At 32.5% G+C, this 13,919-nt stretch overlaps 1 protein-coding gene across 1 annotated transcript in view; it reads left to right on the forward strand.

Moving 5' to 3' along the window:
• The first annotated feature begins 1,286 nt into the window (after window positions 1-1,286).
• Window positions 1,287-13,919, forward strand: part of LOC148951624 (uncharacterized) — a 35,678-nt gene continuing 23,045 nt past the window's right edge. Inside the window, exons 1-3 of the mRNA XM_089091169.1 lie at window positions 1,287-1,403; window positions 4,729-4,801; window positions 7,627-7,757. Coding sequence (XP_088947295.1) covers window positions 1,287-1,403; window positions 4,729-4,801; window positions 7,627-7,757 — 321 coding nt within the window. The remainder of the gene's footprint in view (window positions 1,404-4,728; window positions 4,802-7,626; window positions 7,758-13,919) is intronic.

Below are 13,919 nucleotides of genomic sequence, written 5' to 3' on the forward strand. Positions count from 1 at the left end.
CATCATTAGAGAACTCTCCTCCCGCCTATGTGGGTTAACAACGGAGGAAGACATGAACATCCCAAGGGAAAACGTAAAAAAGCTGAACAATGCCATGAACATAACATTACATGTCCAACAAGTACAAGCTGGCATAGCAAACTATCAGAGGGATAAAGTCGAAATGACATCTAAGAAAATCTCAAAAACTGTAAATGTAATAAATTATCTAAAAACGAAGTGGATCTTGTGTTTAAGGATTCGAGTCTCATTATGGTATCACTCGATATAATTACCATGTCACTACTAAACCTAGCGACAGATGTTAGTAAGTTCGAGTTCACATTATTAGCCCTCATTGGAGGAACTTTATCATACGACCTAGTAGATCCTACTAATCTAAAAAGTATTCTAGATGAAATAAAAACGCACCTTACGTTTGGTTTGCATCTACCTACAGAGCCAGAAGTAGCAAATTTATTTCTTTATTACACAAAATTAAAGGTCCACATCACGGAAATAAATGAACAATTATTCGCGGTAATAACGATTCCATTGATAAATCAGCAATCCATATACGATTTGTACAAAATTTCTACCTTTACAACTAACATAAAAAAGACAAATTCACTTATGACTATCACACCCGAAGCAGAGTATTTGCTTGTTGATCAGGATAGAAGAAAATATGCTTTGGCTAATCCACAAGACCTAAAAGAATGCGTATCATTCAAAAACCTAGTATGTCAACTAACGTTACCGATTTATAATATTAAATCTGGATCATGAATTTTAAGTATATTTTTAAAAGAAACGCAACAAGAAGAAATTCATAGTTCCTGGGAAGCTTTAATCGGAAGTACTAAACGAGAAATATTCATACACCTTAGAAATAATCTCTGGCTATTTTCTTTTCCAAAAGAAACTGTTGGTACTTTATCTTGTTATAATAACACTGAAAGAATATACCCAAATCATAGGACCGAATTACTTTTACAATACGTAGGAACAATAACCATAAAACAGGGATGTCGACTAGTAACTAAAGAAACAACAGTACAAATACCTTTAGTAACTCCAAGCACAAATATATTAAGTCCTAAAATGACCAATTTTAAGGCAATAAACTTATGGTACACTATTCCCAATATAGATAATGAGGAACTGAAAACCTCAATATGGTCTCAAATAGAAAAGAGTAATGGAACAATACCGCTTACAAAATTAAGAGAAGGATTGGATTCCCAGATCCCCCTATTTACCAATGAGGACCAAAGATTAACGTACGTGAAGAGTAGATATGGATTATGCTCAACAAACTTCTGGTGGAATATACTACTGACCGTATATTTCGTGTTTACGATTTCCTTGACTATGAGAACCCTGCTAACCTTGAACTATGGAAGGATTTTGAGACCGCGAAGGTAAAACCCCAAAGGAAGACCACATAGAGACGACTGAAATGTCGAAGTTAAGCCTGGAACGCCTTGAAAACGTCTAAGCCAAGAAAAAGGGAGGTCATTAGGAAACGAGTGGGTATAGAGGTCCTCACTCGCTAATGATATGCCCAGTTCCCTACGCTAACTATCTTTTACGTAAAACCGTAGGGCTACGACGCTGCAATATGCGTTTCTTAAACAGCACGGAAGTGCGTGAACAATGAAGGCATGAAAATACATAGTCAAATAAGACCTCATATTTAATGATGTAGTCTAACTCTTGTTTAAACGTTTGTTTTAAATCTCATGTAGAATTAAATGAGCGTTGAAGAACATTAAAAATAAAATGTGTGCAATAAAGTATGCTAAAGTGTATAATATGAGACCTTACTTAAAGTTAAAGGTATATTAATCTGTTAATATCGTCATTTTCTTAATCACTGTTAATTTTCCCGTGGAAATTATACGCATTTGAAACAAGCGTAGTAATAACGTTCGAATTTCGAAATCAACATTATATTAACCCCTCAACATATGCGTAATAATATCAGTGTAATTGTTTGATGTTGTCTGTAGCATAATAACCACCGTTAAGTGTGACAATTCGTATTGTTTATTATCACCTTTATGCATTATAACTTACTCGTTATGAAGAAAATGTGATTCTGCCTAGTTATTTGTATTCCAAGAATTGGAATGACCTAATGGAAATCAATAATTACAAATGCATAATATAGTACAGATACAATCTAGTAGCATCTATCTTCATCATTGGTCAACCAACGAAGAGTACTCGCAATAAATCCCAGGCAACGGTGCTAGGACGATAATTACTATTACCACAACCTATCACATACCATATTATGAATCAGGTAGCACTACCTAATGAATATCAGTAACCAGCATATTACAGAATTGTATAAAATAAAAATCCTGAGAACCCCCATCAACCAACATAAGATGTAAATGCATCAATATCATGCTTGATAAACCCTTTGGATCGATATATCATATAACTGCATGGTTATGATATTTGGTGAACCCCATCAATCTATATGTCATAGAATTGTGAGTTGAATCCCAAAGAAACATTGATCGAAAAGCCCCTACCTCTACTATCCCGTAAATATTACAAGATAGTTTCTGAAGAATGAGCCTGAAAACCAACTTTTAAATCATGGAAACCAAAAGTAACCCCAGTGACTAACCCAAGAATGGCAATATACGTCAACCATAAGTTAAAGACAATATGTTGAAGGAAAAACAAAGATTTAGTTTCAACCCATAGATGTTGATTTCCCTATGATTAGTTAAGAAATCAACCCATTTTCCATAATGAGGCAAGCCACGCACGAACATTTTTATACGAGAAACACAATCTCTAAGTGCTTTAAAATCTCCCAAAAATGAAGTGCTGAAAGGAAACCCGACCCATCCATTAACAATGCAATCCCAGTTATTAACACCTAAACGATAACATACCTTATGAACTATCCAAAGATAGCATGGAGAAATGAACTCTGAGATCAAATTTTAATGAAACTATAAATGGAAGTATCAATTCCCTTTTCATAAATTAAAAACCTGCCCATCCTCCCGGATGAACACAGCCACGTTCGAACAATTTTGTGCAGAACTTATACTGTAAGTGTTTTAACATTTACCCATCAAACACAAAACGAGTGAAGGACAATAATCAAACGTCAGAATAAGTGGGCACGAAAAGAGACACGTAAAAATGGTGAAATAGATGTGAATTTGCATGTATCCATTAGTAATTTTGATAACTTATCAATAGTGTTCAATGAGGAACATAACCAGTGAAATTATTTTAGTACTATTACCAGTGAAAATGGTAAACACAGTATTGTATGTGTTAAATCGTTCATATATTTGTGTGTTGCTATTTTCTTAGGCGGAGCTATGTATAGAATCGTTGCATTATTCCATTAATTTAGCATAGGTAGAAGGCATAATTATCCCCAAAGTTAGCGTAAGATAGAAATGTAATTCAAATGCTTGTAAATAGTGAATTTTCGATAAAATATGGTTATTATCATATTATAAGAAGTCTTAAAGTAGTAGTAGTATAGTCCCAACCACATAAAACATTATTATGGGAAATGTAGGAGTTATCAGTGTTATAAGTAGAAATGAAAAAAAAATTAAAAATTAGTGTAGTAGCTAGACTGTAACCAAAGAAAAATCTTAGTCCGGTGGACGAAACCTAGAATAAAAAGTATTATAAGAAATGTGATACCAGGATAAAATCAAAAGAATAGTCAGTAGTGCTTAAAAAAATTATTATTACAGTGTCGATAAAGGTTGTACAAGACAAAGTGTAAATTAAATTCGAAATATTTTAAAACCCAAGGGCGATCAGATCTAATTATGGGGTCGTCATTAAATAACGGGAAGGGCAATACGTACCGTGAGAAGAAAACAAAATAACTTAAACCTTCCTCCTCTTAAATAAAAGAAACTTTCCTTTCATAAAGATAACTTCCCTTCAGTTTTAACAGAAAAGGAACAGCTATGCTGATAAAAATATCCCCCAAATATTTCATGGAATATTCTATCGTTTATCTTATGTCCCATTTTAAACTTCTTTCTAATTTCTAACGAAAAGAGAAACTTAAAATTTAGCCTTGTGATATACCCCTTTTAAAACACCAAATAAAAGAAATAATTAATATTTGCATACCAGCCTGATGAGTTTTAAGCAAAAAGAAAAGTCCTACTGTGTATAGCTTTACATTTCTTTGTCCCTTTGAACAAAAGAGATTTTAACATTTCCAAATTTTCTTGACAGATTTCAAGAGCGGAAAATACTACTTGATTTGGCAATACAAAATATGTGCGTTCCTTTAATATCTGAAATCAGAGGGATTTGAATATTCGCAAAAAGTACTTGACAAAATTGCAGAGCATTGTTTTAAACAAAGTATTGAGTCCTTTTAAGAATGTGAGATTTGAATGATTAAAAATTGCGATAAAACTATTGGACTGTCAGACAACACAATAATAGTATTTGACAACATAATAAGGGTATGGGGGATGCCCCAAAAGGAGTTGGTCCAATCTTGAATTAGTTTTTTAGTGATCAGAAGCTAAATCAGTGATATATCTTTCAGGATCCGTTTCTGTCTGTACGATTGAATCAGAGCATTTCAGAAGAGATTTGAAGTTATATATAATTCTTTTCTTGTATTCGTATACTGTTGTCTATACCAATGTAAGTCACAATATACCTATTACTTTCTTAATTGTGTTTTTCTTCTATGTATGTCAGTATCTCGATTTGTTGTAGGTAACTAGTTCCCTGTGTCTCGAGCATCGCTCCCATAAGGAATCTAATCTCCATGTAACGTTAAAGGAACTTGGTAAGGAGTTGACTATCGATATTAGGGCTACACTTCTATGTTAGGAGTTCTTCAACAGTTAGATCAAGAGTCAAGCATTTCCCCCCCATTAGTAGACATATAGCGTGTATATTAGTGTAAATTATATTTATGTTTATACATATATATATATATATATATATATATATATATATATATATATATATATATATATATATATATATATATATATATATATATATATATATATATATATATATATATATATATATATATATATATATATATGTTAAAAAAAGTATATTCAAGTTCTTCGAGTAGGCATATTTGTTCAACAGATTGAGGTTACGTTTCGTTAGTTGTATTTTGAGATCTGAGGAGTATGTTTCAATTTAAAACACCATTCAGATCATTTCTTTGTGGACCATTAATGTCTGGAAAAATAACACTATTAACAAAAATAATTGAAAATCGTGATAAAATATTCTTAGAGAATCTGTAAAATATCTAGTTTCACTATAGTATATGGCAAGGGTCTTATGAAAAAATAAAAAGTATTGCATCAGACATAAAATTCATACAAGGACTTGATTTGTTTAATTTTATTGCGCCAAACTCGGGGTTGATTATTGATGATTTAGCTGAATCTATTGAAGAATGGTCTCAGGAGATGTTACAATTATTCAGGGTCCGGAAACATCATGAAAAATTTTCCGTAACTGTTTTTCTCCATAATCTTTTTCATCAGATTAAAGGTATGAGAGCGCTTACTTTAAATTGTACTTACTATATCATCTATAGGGTTGTTGACGAATCAAGTTCTCTTATAAATCTAAACAAACAAATACATCGTGGCCAATCGAAATTTTTTCTCTAAGCGTACAATCAAGCTACTAATAAACCCTATGGTTATATTTACTGGATCTTAATAAAAAAAAAGCGCCCGAAGAGTTACGTGTAGTCATGGATATTTTTGATAATGAAATTACTGTACTATCTACCCAATAATAGTAAAAAAAGGTCACAAGTCACCATCATGACGCTGAAGAAGCTATATGAAAACAGAAATTTACTTTTTGTCCTATGTAATTCAAAACAACGGCTTAGGAAAGCTATATTCAAACATGGTGTTGACAATGAATTCATTAATCTTCTGCTTGAACTTTGTTTAAATTTAACCGAAGGTAATGTTCAACTGTCAGAAGGGGTAAGACATCGGACAAAGCAACATCGTTCCCTTGTACGTGCCCTAGCTTGCAGAAGGAAAGGAAAGGATTTTAAAAGAAAACGACTTGTTCCAAAAGGTGGGAGTTTCTTTTCATTGTTACTGCCGATAATCGCAGGAATTGTAAACACTATTCTCTAGAAATGGCTAAACCCTATAGATTGACACCAATTGAACTCGCTCTTTCCCAAAAAGAGTACTTTGAAGATAATCTTGATACATTTATTAACAATGAAACAATTGCTGATGATCAAAAATTAATGTTGCTTCAAAATGCCCTTCCACGTGTCGACAAACCTAACCCTTACCATGAAAGACCACTCAAAGTAAATGTCATTGATCAACCTCTAACCTCTGAAAGTTCTGAAACTTTGAAAACACCGAACAAGAAGAAGATTTATCTTAAGGTTTAACAAGTGTTGCATACTTATTATCTTAATCATATCGTCAGCAAATTAAAATACTCTTGACTTATTTCGCTGAAAATAAACAAATTGACGAGAAAAGAATGAATTTATAATCCAGGGCAAGCCCTATAATTTAATTGATTTGTTATCAGATTTGATTTCAAATTATAAAGGACTTGAATGCTTAAATAGTCATTTATAAAAAATTTTACAGTCGTCAAATTTTTCAAATAATTTTATCGGGCATAAATATGTTTGAAAATGGTTAAGAGAATTTGGAGAAATATCACAATAAATATCAAAAGATAGCACGCCAAGTGGGAACGATGATTTAAAGAGTATTATACTAAAATGTCTTTCCACCTCAATTAGTATGCAAAAGGGTAGCGGGTTGCTTCACACCACGCTTACGATCAAAATGGATCAAGTTTTGAAACGGTTTTATGCAAGTATTGGAGAAGTGGGAAGTTGTAGGTTATCCCACCACACTTTCTAAAGTTACTGGAGTTGAAAAGAAGCTAGCAAAAGAGTTTTTACAGAAGGAACCTATCTAAACTCTTCATTGAAATTATTCAGTTCGTGGTAATCTTTGTCAAATAACTAAAGCTTATTTCCCCTTGCATGTATTACGAGCAGATATTCTTACTCTAGACGAGATTCAAAGACGTCATAATAGACCGTACAAGTATATTTTCTTGCAATAAGTGTTTTTAGTCGCTATTTATATACAGTTCCATTACGTTCAAAGAGAGGCGATGAAGTTGCTAGAGCTCTTGAATCTATCTTTGAACAAGATTACTATAGAAAAACTGAAACAAATCAGGGGAGTGAATTTATTAATCCAGATATAAAAAAGTTTTTATTGAAATATACTACAGTGCTCTATCATAGTCATTGTACAATAAAGGCGGCACGTTTGATAGGAACCATTCGACCTTTAATTTCAAGCTATTGTAAATTACAAAATATTACTATTTTTATTCTTGATTTAGATAAAAATCATGTTGATTTATAAGCAACGTCCTCATCGATCCTTTTCCAACGTTAGTCCTCTTAAAGCTCAACAAATTAACAGCACACATTTTTCTTAAATAATATCCCAATTAAAAGGTTGGGATGAAAAAATTTAATGTTAATGATACTGCTCGAATCAATCGAATAAGAAATAGTTTTTGAAAAGGAAAATTACTTGTGGTCCACTGAACTTTTTAAAGTGTCAAAAGTCTTAGACACTAAACCTGTAACGTATCGTCTTCGTGATATAAAAGATGACGAAATTCTTGGCGGTTTTTATGATTATGAATTGCAAAGAGTTGGAAATAATGGAATGTATCAAGTTGAAAAGGTATTAAAGAGTCAAATTTGCAAGGGTGAGGGACAGTTGCTTATTTGCTGGCTAGGATGCAACTCTGATTTTGATTCTTTGATTGCCGCTGAAGACTTTCATTGTGTAAAATTATTTTTATGTGACATTCATGTCCAATGTCTCTGACCTCTTCTATGACGATTTGAATAAAGCGAGCAATTTTGGAAAAAACTCTCCCCATCCATTTAAATTGAGGGTAAGTATGAAGTTGGTCTTGGTGATTGTATTCTTAGAAATATATATTATATCCTAAGAAAGGATCTTAGATATGTTATTAAAGTAAGACCCTTTAAATTTTCTGACGAGGGTATTTTGGAAAATTTTGACTCTGGTGATAACTCCTTTGCAATTATACCCTATGGGGAATACAGCAATATGAGCGATTTGTGTCTAGTTATCAACAAAAGCATCGTATGTCGAAAAAAGTGCGGCTTCATGTTCAACTACTCAGCAGAACAGAGGGGAACTTACATTACCAATTCGTTTGAGAATAAACAAATTTCCCGAATGAGGAGTTACGTAACAAACAACAAAAGCATGAAGAACAATAGGGAAATCTTTTTGCAAGACAGTGGAGATAATTTGAATAAATATTTCGGCCCTATGTCCAAGGGCCGTCCTCAGCAAGACAAAAATATGTAAAAGAAAAAAGACTCACAACAATATGCAACCAATAAAACCAAAAAACTAAAAAATTTTCAAAGCAGTCCTAGCATACTTACTTCAGTGAAGTTCAACCAGGACTGATAAAAAGTAAGGTAAAATAAGGTGATTCAATGAGATGAACGAAAAATAATTTAAAAACACGTTCTTATTGCTAATCCAGCTTTTTTGGCTGCTAACCTCAAAGGTCTTTTTGTGACCGGTTCTGTGCTAATATCTATCGGTTTTTTAAAATAATTTGTAAGATAATTTTTAATTAAATTTGTGTATAGAGCATTTAGTGTATATTCTCCCAAGTTCCTATTTAAGGAAATATTATAATTAATCCTAAGTCTGATTTCAATTCAGTCTCGGACTACTTGTTTTATGCTTAGCTTATTGATAATAATAGTGGATTCATTAAAAATTATATTGTGCCTAGGATTTTCAAAAATATGGCTGCCTAATGCAGAATCAGATGAAACAACAGAAATACTAGAATTTAGAGCTTGGACTATATCATCTTTATGCTGTTGTATGCGCTTTTCTAAATTCTGGTGTGTTCTACCTACATAATATTTGCCACAATCACATGGTATTTGATAGACCCCTCTTTGGCGAGTAACTGAGGTTTTATCTTTACCAGAATTTAGAAAATTTATGATTCTAAAATTATTTGTGAATACTACATACAGATTATTTTTTGTGCAAACTTTTTTAAGATTTGTAGTGATTTTTGGGATGTAGGGGAGGTAAATTATGTTTAAGGGCATGTCAGAAATATCACATGGTAAACTATCATTAATTTTACGGGAATGTCTCTTCAGTCTACAATTAATTACACTATTAATAAATAAAATAGGATACCCATTTCCAAAAAGTATGTCCTTGATAAAGTTTAATTCTGCTGTTATGTGGGAATCAGAACAAATGTTTAGGGCCCGATCGACGAGGGATATTACGACTGCTCTCTTAACTTGTGGGGGGTGGTTTGATTTAAAATGCAAATATCTATTATTTTGTGTTGTTTTTCTATAAATAGTAAAATTGAGTTTATCGAAGCTACGAATAACTAACACATCTAGGAATGGGATTTTATTTGTTATTACGATTTCAAGTAAAACTGCGAATTTATTTTATATGTATTAAGGGGATCTAAAAAACCCTTAAGCTCATTTCCCCCATAGTTCCAGAGCGGAATTACATCATTCATATAACCTTCCCAAAAGATGTATTTTAAAAAATACGAATCGAAGGTCCAATTGTCAATATACTCCACATAAATATTTGTCTGTAACCTGGAGAGTGTTGTTCCTATCGCTAAGCCATTCATTTGCTAATCAAAATAACTTCGGACCTGTAAATAAAATGAGTACTTGCTACAGAGTTTAACCAAGGTCGTTAAGACATCACAATCTATTCCTGCTGCTGAAGCTTCTATTAAGTGATAATTTTCTTTGATTTTATTTTCTAATAACTGTTCAGACACTGTGACATTAATATTTGTATACATTGAAACATTGTCAAAGCTACTTATAATTGTATTTTCTGCGATATTTACGTTTTTAAGTTTTTCAACCAAATCTACCGAATCACATATATATGATTTTTGAGAGTAAAGCAAAGGTTTAAAGGCTGTACATAACCATTTCCCAATATTGGATGTGGGGGCTTTCGTACAAGCTACTATGGGCCTTAAAGGAATACCTTGCTTGTGTAATTTTGGTAGACCATAAAACTTTGGGCAACAGCTACCGCGGGGGAAAAATTTATTGTATAGTTGTGGAGTAATTTTACCATTTTGTTTTAAACTTTTTAGTTCATTTATAATTTTGTTTGCAAATTGATCAGTATGATCGTGGGTTGTAGTCCTATATGTTGTCTCGTCATTTAGATGAGAATAAATTTTTGTATCATAATCTTTCCTATCCATGACAACCAGAGAATTGCTTTTATCTGCTTTATTTATAATAATGGATGAATCTTTGCGGAGATTAGATAGTATTTTTAGGTCATACAAATTATCTGGTTTTTTATTGGCGGGAGAATTAATCTATTTTTGATTATTGTAAATGGTATCTATAAGACTAGCCCTAACTTCATCCGGGTTGGATATAGATGTATAAAATTTGTGCACAGAGTATTCTAGAGAGGAAATTAAATCTGCTACAGGGACATGTCTTGGAAGAAAAGAGAATTTTGGACCTTTTTCGAGAATTTGAATTTCCTTTGGTTCAAGCGTTCTAGAGGATAGATTAACAACAGCCAGTCCAGGAGTGAATGTTGGAGTATAAGTAGGGCTATTCATTGAAAATTCATATCGCAGGTTTTCCAATTTTTTAATAAGGCATTCCCTTAATAAGCGGAAATCATGATTAAGCAAATTTCTTTCCAATCTAGCTACTTGGCTAAAATCAACAGAGGACAAATTTCAAACAAAAAATTTTCTAAGAATTTTCTTTCAGAGGAAATAGCATATCTTTTTTGTTTTTTGTCTTTAATGATGTGTGTTGATGTTTTTAATTGTAGTGTGCGAGCAAATTGCTCTTCTTTCCGGGTATTTAAGTGTAAGCTGAATCTTAGAGACTTGGGAATAAGATTTTCAATTTTGCAAGATTCCAAGAATTTTTGGTGGTTAATGATATTAGCGTGTTTTTTTCCTAAATTAATAAAATAAAAGATATCATTGGTCAATTGCTCCCAATAAGCGAGACGAAAATAGCTACGAAGACCACACTGCCTTTCCATAACAAACAACAAAAGTACAAAGAACAATAGGGAATTCTTTTTGCAAGACAGTGGAGATAATTTGAATGAATATTTCGGCCCTATGTCCAAGGGCTGTCCTCAGCAAGACAAAAATATATGAAAGAAAAAACACTCACAGCAACATGCAACCAATAAAACCAAAAATAAAAAAATTTTCAAAGCAGTCCTAGCATCCTTACTTCAGCGAAGTTCAACCAGGACTGATTAAAAGTAAGGTAAAACAAGGCGATTCAATGAGATGAACGAAAAATAATTTAAAAACACGTTCTTATTGCTAATCCAGCTTTTTTGGCTGCTAACCTCAAAGGTCTTTTTGTGACCGGTTCTGTGTTAATATCTATCGGTTTTTTAAAATAATTTGTAAGATCATTTTTAATTAAATTTGTGTATAGAGCATTTGGTGTATATTCCCCCAAGTCCCTATTTAAGGAAATATTATTATTAATCTTAATTCTGATTTCAATTGATTCTCGGACTACCTGCTTTATGCCTAGGTCATTGCTAATAAGGGCAGATTCATCATAAAGTATATTGTGGCTAGGATTTTCAAAAATATGGCCGCCTAATGCAGAATCAGATGAAACAGCGGAAATACTAGAATTTAGAGCTCTGACTATATCATCTTTATGCTGTTTTATTCGCTTTTCTAAATTCTGGTGTGTTCTACCTACATAATATTTGCCACAATCGCATGGTATTTGATAGACCCCTCTTTGGCGAGGAACTGGGGTTTTATCTTTACCAGAATTTAGAAAATTTGTGATTCTAAAATTATTTGTGAATACTACTTACAGATTATTTTTTGTGCAAACTTTTTTAAGATTTGTAGTGATTTTTGGGATGTAGGGGAGGTAAATTATGTTTAAGGGCATGTCAGAAATATCACATGGTAAACTATCATTAATTTTACGGGAATGTCTCTTCAGTCTACAATTAATTACAGTATTAATAAATAAAATAGTATACCCATTTCCAAAAAGTATGTCCTTGATAAAGTTTAGTTCTGCTGTGATGTGGAAATCAGAACAAAAGTTTAGGGCACGATCGACGAGGGATATTACGACAGCTCTTTTAACTCGTGGGGGGTAGTTTGATTTAAAATGCAAATATCTATTATTTTGTGCTGGTTTTCTATGAATAGTAAAATTGATTTTATCGAAGCTACGAGTAATTAAAACATATAGCAATGGGATTTTTATTTGCGATCTCAATTTCTAAAGTAAACTATAGATTTCTTTCATATGTAATAAGGGGATATAAAAAATCCTTCAGTTTATTTCCTCCATAGTTCCAGAGCGGAATTGCATCTTCCGTGTAGCCTTTATACACGATGTATTTTAAAAAATACGAGTCTAATGCCCAATATTCAATGTATTCCACATAAATATTTGTCTGTAACCTGGAGAGAGTTGTTCCTAGCGCTAAGCTAGTAATTTGATAGTAAAAATAATTACAGACTGGGAAATACATTGAGTACTTGTTACAGAGTTTAACCAAGGTCATTAAGACATCACCATCTATTCCTGCTGCTGAAGCTTCTATTAAGTGATAATTTGCTTTGATTTTATTTTCTAATAACTGTTCAGATACTGTGACATTAATATTTGTATACATTGAAACAATGTCAAAGCTACTTATAATTGTATTTTCTGAGATTAAATACCCGGAAAGAAGAGCAATTTACTCGCACACTACAATTAAAAACATTAACACACATCATTAAAGACAAAAAACAAAAAAGATATACTATTTCCTCTGAAAGAAAATCCTTAGAAAATTTTTTATTTGAAAATTTGTCCTCTGTTGATTTTAGCCAGGTTGCTAGATTGGAAAGAAATTTGTTTAGTCGTGATTTCCGCTTATCAAGGGAACGTCTTATTAAGAAATTGGAATACCTGAGATATGAATTTTCGAGGAATAGCCCTAATTACACTCCATGATTCACCCCTGGACCAGCTGTTGTTAATCTATCCTCTAGAACGCTTGAACCAAAGGAAATTCAAAATCTCGAAAAAGGTCCAAAATTCTCTTTTCTTCCAAGACATGTCCCTGTAGCAGATTTAATTTCCTCTCTAGAATACTCTTTGCACAAATTTTATACATGTATATTCAACCCGGATGAAGTTGGGGCTAGTCTTATAGATACCCTTTACAACAATCAAAAAAAGATTAATTCTCCCGCCAATAAAAAACCAGATAATTTGTATGACCTAAAAATACTATCTAATCAAACAGTTCGTGGTAACGAACTGTAAGTAAGGAGCGACCCGGCTCAATGGTAACCGAAACTCTAAAAAACGGGATTTTGATACCAATAGATACATCAAAAGAATCAGATTTTAATTCTGATTTCAAATATATAAGTTTCATTAAGTTTAATCTTACCCATCAAAAGTTACGTGCCTGAGAAAATTTGGCTGATTTTCGAAAAAAGGGGAAAGACCCCCTAACAGTTATAGAACCTTAATGAAAATCACACCATCATATTCAGCGTATCAGAGAACCCTACTGTAGAGGTTTCAAGCTCCTATCTACAAAAATGTGGAATTTTCCATTTTTTGCCAGAAGAAAGATCACGGATGCGTGATTTTTTGTTTGTTTGTTTGTTTGTTTTTTTTTTTTTTTTTCCCAGGGGTGATCTTATCGAACCAGTGGTCCTAGAATATCGTGGGAGGACTCATTGGAACGGAAATTAAAAGTTCTAGTTCCCTTTTTCAGTGAACAAAAAAA

This window comes from Artemia sp. Qi Xiang Cuo, chromosome 6 (assembly GCF_049724085.1).
Source record: "Artemia sp. Qi Xiang Cuo chromosome 6, ASM4972408v1, whole genome shotgun sequence".
In the NCBI taxonomy this organism is placed as follows: Eukaryota; Metazoa; Arthropoda; class Branchiopoda; order Anostraca; family Artemiidae; genus Artemia; species Artemia sp. Qi Xiang Cuo.